The 9012-nt window shown below is 32.1% G+C and overlaps 1 protein-coding gene across 1 annotated transcript; it reads right to left on the bottom strand.

Moving 5' to 3' along the window:
• Positions 1-4898: 4898 nt before the first annotated feature.
• On the bottom strand, positions 4899-6456 carry LOC107016927. Its single transcript, XM_027916294.1, has 2 exons — positions 5649-6456; positions 4899-5063 (listed from the first exon to the last, which is right to left on the bottom strand). The coding sequence occupies exons 1-2, from the start codon at positions 6390-6392 to the stop codon at positions 5049-5051; spliced, it is 759 nt and encodes a 252-aa protein (XP_027772095.1). The 5' UTR covers positions 6393-6456; the 3' UTR covers positions 4899-5048.
• Positions 6457-9012: the final 2556 nt, after the last annotated feature.

The raw sequence follows: 9012 nt of genomic DNA, 5'->3' as shown, positions 1-9012 counted from the left end.
AGCCTGTGACGGTCCGTCATGACTGTGACGGTCCGTCACAAAGTTCAGAGAGTTAATTCTGTGGAGAGATTTGTGACGGTCCGTCGTGCCAACGACGGTCGTCCTGCCATTCCGTCGTGAAGTTCAGAGAGTCGATCTCAGTACCCAAATTTTCAGAATCTAAGTGTTTTGGAACGAGACCCCCTCGACGGTCCGTCGTGCCCGTGACGGTGCGTCGTGGGATCCGTCGACTTAGACAGTTATTACTAGAAATAAACTCTACTGCTCAAAACGACTAAACAGGTCGTTACATTATTTTTATTTAACATTTGTCTATCTTATTATTTATTGCATTATGTTAACAATACATGTAATAACTGAATGTTTTTCAATATTGAGTTGACAAAATCTTACCTAAAACTAATAACTGAAAAAGCAATATTAAATACTAATATTTTTTAAACTAAATTGTGTAAGAAAAATATATTTGAATCAATATATATATATATGGAATTTATTTATACTTCAAACCGCAAATTAAAATTTTACTTTATATTTCAATTACATTGTACGGCCCCTATAATGTTATTGTTATATTTCAAATCAGATAATATTCAGGCGCTTAAAATACTCTACTAGGTTTATTCGACAAAAACTAATATGTACTTATATTTTAATTAAAATAAGTTTGAGTTCAATTGTTCAATTGGGTGAATCCTTTCAATTTTCATGTGCCCAAAAGATCATTTTGTTGGGTTTGCAAAATGATGTGCCAAAAGCTAGAGGAGAAGATACTCGAAGTAGCCAGCGTGCGGTTACATGGTATTTTTTTTTTCTACGAGTCCGATATATACATTAAAATCTAACTAAACTAAATTTATATCGAAAAATTTAAGAGTGAATTAAATCGTTGATAATTTATATCGTTATTGTATTTTGGGGACACCATGGCACATGAAAAATTCAAAGGTCATTTAGATTAATTTCCATATGATTTATTATATTTAATAAGTAAATAAGAAATGTTATAAAACTATAGAATAAGAAGAAGAAACTAGAGAGAAAAGAAAAGAAGACTTGTTATTTCTCTTGATGAATGAATTTACAATGAAGAGGAGCACTCTATTTATAGGAGAAATCTAACTTGGTCCCCAAGTAGGAGGACTCTTTAATCATATCCTAAAAAGGACTCCACATGATAGACATTCACTATAATACAAATACTTTATAACACTCCCCCTGAATGTCTAATTCATAGATGATGTGCCTCGTCAAAAACCTTACTAAAAAAAACTTTTAAGAAAAGAAAAACTCTAGTAAAGGAAAAGAGTACACATATCTATTAATACGCATCTAGGCTGCCTCATTAAAAACCTTACAAGGAAAACCCAGTGGGACAAAACCTCGTAAGGGAAAAAGAGTACAGCGCGTATTCACTCCCCCTAATGAGAACATTAATCCAGAGACTTGAATCTTCGCATTCCAAGCTTGTGCACCATCTTCTTGAAAGTTGCAGTTGGTAGAGACTTGGTAAATAGATCAGCCACATTGTCACTTGAACGAATCTGTTGCACATTTATATCACCATTCTTTTGAAGTTCATGTGTATAGAAAAGCTTCGGTGAAATGTGCTTTGTTCTATCTCCTTTTATGAATCCTCCCTTAAGTTGTGCTATGCATGCTGCATTATCTTCATATAAAGTGGTGGGTACTTTATCACATTTCAAACCACATTTCTCTCGAATGAGATGTATCATAGACCTTAACCACACACATTCTCTACTTGCTTCATGAATAGCTATTATTTCAGCATGATTAGATGAAGTGGCTACGATGGACTGCTTTGTAGATCTCCAAGATATAGCAGTCCCCCCACATATAAACACATAGCCTGTTTGGGATCGAGCTTTGTGTGGATCAGATAAATATCCTGCATCAGCATAACCAACAAGATTTGGGCTACAATTAACAGAATAAAATAAGCCCATATCAGTTGTCCCTTTAAGATATCGCAAAATGTGTTTGATCCCATTCCAATGTCTCCTAGTAGGAGCAGAACTATACCTTGCTAACAAGTTAACAGCAAAAGCTATATCAGGCCTTGTAGTATTAGCAAGATACATTAGTGCACCAATTGCACTAAGATATGGTACTTCAGAACCAAGAATTTCTTCATCCTTTTCTTGAGGTCGGAATGGATCCTTATTCACATCAAGTGAACGAACAACCATCGGAGTACTTAATGGATGCGCTTCATCCATACAGAATCTTTTCAACACTTTTTCTGTGTAGGCAGATTGATGAACAAAAATACCATTTGTCAAATGCTCAATTTGCAGACCAAGACATAATTTTGTTCTTCCCAGATCTTTCATCTCAAATTCATTCTTTAAATAATCAATTGCCTTTTGAAGCTCTATTGGAGTTCCAATAAGATTTATGTCATCAACATAAATAGCAAGTACAACAAATTCCGATATTGTTTTCTTTATAAAGACACATGGACAAATTGCATCATTTGTATAACCTTCCTTACTTAAATACTCACTAAGACGGTTATACCACATGCGCCCAGATTGCTTCAAACCATATAATGATCTTTGCAATTTAATTGAATACATTTCTCGAGATTTTAAATTACACGATTTAGGCATCGCAAATCCTTCAGGAATTTTCATGTATATCTCATTATCAAGTGATCCATAAAGGTAGGCTGTAACCACATCCATCAAATGCATTCCAAGTTGCTCATGGACTGTGAAACTAATGAGATAACGCAATGTTATTGCATCCATAACGGGTGAGTATGTCTCTTCATAGTCGACGCCAGGCCTTTGAGAAAATCCTTGTGCCACAAGGCGTGCTTTATACCTTTGTATTTCATTTTTCTCATTTCTTTTTCGCACAAAAATCCATTTGTAACCAACAGGTTTAATACCATTAGGTGTTTGAACTATAGGTCCAAAAACTTCACGCTTGGCAAGTGAATTCAACTCTGATTGAATTGCTTCTTGCCATTTTGGCCAATCATTTCGTTGTCGACATTCTATAACAGATTGAGGTTCATGATCCTCATTATCTTGCATGATATTTGTTGCAACATTATATGCAAAGACATAATCAACCACTATTTCTGATCGATTCATATTAGTTTCAACATCTTTTAAATTTATGGATAGTTCATTATTTCCTTGAGTTTCAAGTTCATTGATTCTTTCATGAATATCAGACTTATTCAAATTTTGAACTTCCATATGAGATTCTTTCATAGTGTCATCTTGACATTTAATCTTTCTTTTTCTAGGATTTTGATCCTTAGACCCCAATGGTCTACCACGCTTTAGGTGTGTTTTTGACTCATTAGCTATGACACTAGTGGATGGTCCTTTAGGGACATCAATTCGAATTGGGACATTCTCTGCAGGAATATGTGATTTAGTAATCCTTTTCAAATCTGTAAATGCGTCTGGCATTTGATTTGCAATTTTCTGCAGATGAATAATCTTTTGTACTTCTTGTTCGCAAGTAGAAGAATATGGATCAAGATGAGACAATGATAAATTTTTCCACAAAATTTCTCGTTTTATTTCACTATTCTCTCCCCCTAATTTTGGGAAAACTGTCTCATCAAACCGACAATCTGCAAATCTAGCAGTAAACATGTCTCCAGTCAATGGTTCAAGATAGCGAATAATGGAGGGTGACTCAAACCCAACATATATTCCTAACCTTCTTTGAGAGCCCATCTTAGTGCGGTTTGGTGGTGCCACAGGCACATGTACAGCACTTCCAAAAATTCTTAGATGGGATATATTAGGTTCTTGACCCATAACCAATTGCAATGGAGAAACCTTATGATAACTTGTCGGTCTGAGACGAATAAGTGTTGCAGCATGCAAAATTGCATGTCCCCACACAGAAGTGGGCAACTTAGTTTTCATAAGCAATGGTCTTGCTATTAATTGCAAACGTTTAATTAATGACTCTGCGAGACCATTCTGAGTATGAACATGAGCAACGGAGTGTTCAACTCTTATCCCAATTGCTAAACAATAATTATTAAATGATTGGGATGAAAACTCTGCAGCATTATCAAGACGAATGGACTTAATCTGATTATCAGGAAAGTGTGCCCTTAACCTTATTATTTGTGCCAATAATTTTGCAAATGCCAAGTTACGAGATGACAATAGGCACACATGAGACCATCTAGAAGAAGCATCTATTAGAACCATAAAATATCTAAATGACCCACTAGGTGGGTGAATAGGTCCACAAATATCCCCATGTATACGTTCCAAGAACGCAGGGGACTCAATCTTAACTTTCATTGGTGATGGTCTCACAATTAACTTGCCTTGATAACAAGCAGTACAAGAAAATTCACCATTTAAAAGAACTTTTAGGTCTTTTAGTGGATGTCCATTCGAATTTTCTATAATTCGTCTCATCATTATTGACCCAGGATGTCCTAGACGATCATGCCAAAGTACAAATGTATTGGAATCAGTAAACTTCTTATTTACTATAAAATGTGCCTCAATTGCACTAATTTTTGTCCAATACAAGCCAGAAGATAAAGCAGGGAACTTTTCTATAACACATGTCTGCCCAGAGACATACTTGGTGATACCAAGATATTCAAGATTTATTTCATCCATTGATTGGATATGATAACCATTTTCACGGATATCTTTAAAACTCAACAAGTTTCTCTTAGATTTTGGAGAAAACATAGCATTATTAATGATGAGTTTAGTTCCCTTGGGCAAAATTACAATGGCTCTTCCAAAGCCCTCAATCATATTAGTACTACCAAAAATTGTAGTAACATTTATTTTTCCCATACTTAAATGAGAAAAATATTTCTTATTTTTGAATATCGTATGTGTTGTACCAGAATCAATCAAACAAATATCTTCATATTTCGATAATATGTTCTTAGAATTATCCATATCTTCACATGAAATGACATACACAAAATAAATATATATTAAATATTAGTGTTGTCAAAAGGGTACAATATATTCAAAGGAATAAATTAATGATTAAATATTAGAAATTGAGCCTTAATTTATTGTTTCCTCTAAGTCAAAAACGAGTTGTTTGGAAAATAAAATAAAATCATTATTTAATCCTAGTTAATAACAGACTGCATGTTTTTAACATTAGATCAAGTTAAAGACCTAATATAATACAAACACGTGATAAAGTTTAGTATTTGACTAACTCTATCATATTAGAATCATATAAATAAAACAATGAAAAATATATATTATTTTATTAAGAATTAAGGAACAAGCTAATGAACGACTAAACTAATTTAAAATACTAATATTCATGCAAACAACTATCATTACATGAAATTTATTAATAAATACTACAAAAAAAAAATATCACTCTTCCATGTTCACAGAACCATCACCAATTAAGTGATCTATTTTTCCTTCAGGATGTGCGAAGAAATCTGCTATATCCAAGTGCGTGATGTCAACTTGATTTTCAGAGATAAAATTTGCCTCAGGATTTTTCTCTTTCTTCTTTAGTGATTCTTGATAAAGCTCAACCAAGTGTTTGGGAGTACGACAATCACGTGCATAATGACCTCTTCCACCACATCGAAAACAACCTTCCCTAGTTGCTTCACGTTTCTCATCCTTTCTTTTTTCCTTTTTATTTGATGAATGATTAATGCCAAGATTAGAATTACGTTCTTGACCATAATCACGACCACGTCCACGTCCACGACCACGTCCACGTCCACGATTAGGACCGCGACCTTTTCCACGCCTAGCATGGTGGGCGTACGCCTCATTCACTTCAGGAAGTGGTTCAGATCCAGTAGGTCGATTCTCATGATTTTTCAATAATAAATCATTATTTTGCTCGGCCACAAGAAGATGAGAAATTAGTTCAGAATACTTTTTGAAACCTTTCTCTCGATATTGTTGCTGCAAGAGCACATTCGAGGCATGGAAAGTGGAGAATGTCTTTTCCATCATATCAATCTCACTAACCGTTTCTCCACATAATTTCAATTGAGAAGTGATTCTGAACATGGCAGAATTATACTCATGTATAGACTTAAAGTCTTGTAGCCTTAGATGCATCCAATCATATCGTGCCTTTGGATGTATGACCATCTTCAAGTGGTCAAATCTTTCTTTTAGGTTTTTCCACAAAACAAGTGGATCCTTAACTGTCAGATATTCGATTTTCAGAATCTCGTCAAGATGATGACGCAAGAATATCATTGCTCGTGCACAGTTTTGATTTGATGCCTTATTTTCTTCTTTTATGGTGTCTCCAAGACCCATTGCATCAAGGTGGATTTCAGCATCCAACACCCATGAGAGGTAGTTCCTGCCCGAACTTTGGAGGGCAATGAACTCTAGTTTTGTAAGATTGGCCATTAAAATTAAAAACAAAAGAATAAATAATACCTTTATTAATTCTTCAAATCTAACCTTCACTTTTGAGAAATTAGAGTCTCGTGCTGATAACGTGTTATAAAACTATAGAATAAGAAGAAGAAACTAGAGAGAAAAGAAGAGAAGACTTGTTATTTCTCTTGATGAATGAATTTACAATGAAGATAGGAGAAATCTAACTTGGTCCCCAAGTAGGAGGACTCTTTAATCATATCCTAAAAAGGACTCCACATGATAGACATTCACTATAATACAAATACTTTATAACAAGAAAGAAATTATTGATATATAAAATTAATTCTCATAACATTTGGTTGACAATTTATCAACTCGGATAATTAAGTATATGTATACGTTATAACAGAATTACGTACTTTTTCTGACTAAAAAAAGACGTAGTTTGTTGTCACATAGTTTAAGAAAAAATTTGAAAAACATGACAGATAAAAAATTAAAATTATAGTATTATCATTAAATAAAATAAAGTAATTATTTTTACCTAGAATAGGTTAAACAGAATAGAAGGTATGATAACTAACGTATCATTAACCAGTCACTACGCATACATATGCTCACTTATAACTAATTTCTTTATTGTTCGTATTTTCATAATTCTAATCATTTATCAAATAACTTTGAAAGTTAAACGTAATAAATTAGCTTCAAGGACTTTAGCAAGTTCTAGTAATTTACACTTTGAATAGGGGTCCAAAACGATGGGTGTAACAACCCCACAACCAACAAAACGACGAAAATTATAAAGAGAAATTGGTCTTCCCTTCTTTTCAATTTTGTGGGGGCAATTCCCTTTATTTATTTATTTATTTCAATCGAATATCCCGGAATGTGGAGGAATATTATTAGCTTTTTGAAAAATGAGATGGGAGTTTGGTTCAAGTTTATTTATAAGTAATTGTTTTACTTTATTTATATGTGTTTGGTAATATTTAATGTGTTTATAATTTGTGATTTTTCAGCTTGTAAGTATTTTTCTTTTGATGTTTATTCTTAATATTTTATAAAATTCTCAACACATTTTTTTTCAATTAAAGTTCCTAATTTTCACTTGTCTCTCGATTCATTATTCATTTTTAAAGAAAATTTTATAGAATTCGGATATTAAAAAATATTTTGATATACTGCATTTTAATTTTAAATACATCAATCAACATTCTGATATATCCTGTTTCCGTTTTGAATACATCACTTACACTTTGTTTTGATTATTGTTACCCATTGTTTCATAATGTATTGTATTCTATTGTACTGTAGTATATGGTAGTACGGTGTTTGGCTAGACTATATTGTTTGTTGTTGTTTAATAACATTTTAATTGTTTGGTTTGATCGTATCGTACTGTATTGTAATTTATAAATTTACTAAAATATCCTAATTATTCTAGGGTAGGAGGTTTGACTAGATTCAAATAATTAAGATAAAGGGTAAAATAGTATTTTGAAATATTATGTAAATATATAATTGAAAAAAGAAATTAAGTAACAATGAGAACACACCAAATTTGTTGTTCCATAAAATAGGGGTTTTCATTGTTACGTAACAACGAAATTTAACAATACAATATATTTTAAGTAACAATCAAAACAAACATTGTAGGTATAGTAACGATACAATACAATACAATGGATAACAATGATCCAAACATACTGTTAGTAGCGGAGCCACCTTACAATCAAGGGGTTCATCTGAACCCCTTTCGGTGAAAAATTATATTATTTATATATGGTTAAAATAATTTTCTAGGTATATATAGTAGATGTCAAACTCTCTTCAACTACTTTGTGTCTATTTTTTTATATTTTGAACTCCCTTATTGAAAATTCTGCCTTCGGCCTGATATCACTTAAAATCCCAGTACATCGAGTACGTCCTGAACATTACATCCAAACTATACATCGTATAAAGTAATGTATTCCGAGAAAAGGAGAAAGTAGAAATTTTTATATTTTTTTCAAATGGTAAGAAATTTTTAAAAATGTAGTAAAATAAGTTGTGTATTTAGGTAAAAACAATTATAAGAATACTTTGAAATTCATATTTTCTTGAATAAAATTAAGGATATTTTAGTTATTTTAATTTTAAAAATAGGTTATCAGTACAATTTTATCAAACACATGAACCGTTAACTTTTATTCAATTATAGAGTTATTTATTTGTTAAAAAGTAATTTCAAGCATTTATAAATGTAGATATAATGAACACGTCCACATAATGACTTGCATTCCTTTAATGAAAGTTAAATGACTCGATTTTGAAGTTCCAAATTCGTGGTCAAGTTTATTGTATAAGTAGTTAAGTACTTAATTTAGAACCCAAATGGTGATATTTGAAATTATTGTTATAAAATTTAAGGGTGTGTTTGGTATGGAGGAAAATGTTTTCCATGGAAAATGTTTTCCTAGAAAATGTTTTCCTGGAAAACAAGTAGATTATGGACTTATTTTCTCATGTTTGGTTAGTGAGTAGAAAATATTTTTCGGAAATGATTTTTAGTGGTTGATTTATGAATGAAAAATGTTTTTGAGTGACATCTTTTATTTTTACTAGAGTAAAAAATAATTTATGACATTGAAAATATTTTTTA

The sequence above is a fragment of the Solanum pennellii genome, chromosome 4 (genome assembly GCF_001406875.1).
Source record: "Solanum pennellii chromosome 4, SPENNV200".
Lineage (NCBI taxonomy): Eukaryota > Viridiplantae > Streptophyta > Magnoliopsida > Solanales > Solanaceae > Solanum > Solanum pennellii.
The sequence above is the reverse complement of the archived record's forward strand: the minus strand, read 5'-3'. Positions and strand labels throughout refer to the sequence as shown.

Coding starts and splice junctions, on each gene's coding strand:
- LOC107016927 (XM_027916294.1), bottom strand. CDS start 6,392: ATGGCCAATCTTACAAAACTAGAGTTCATTGCCCTCCAAAGTTCGGGC.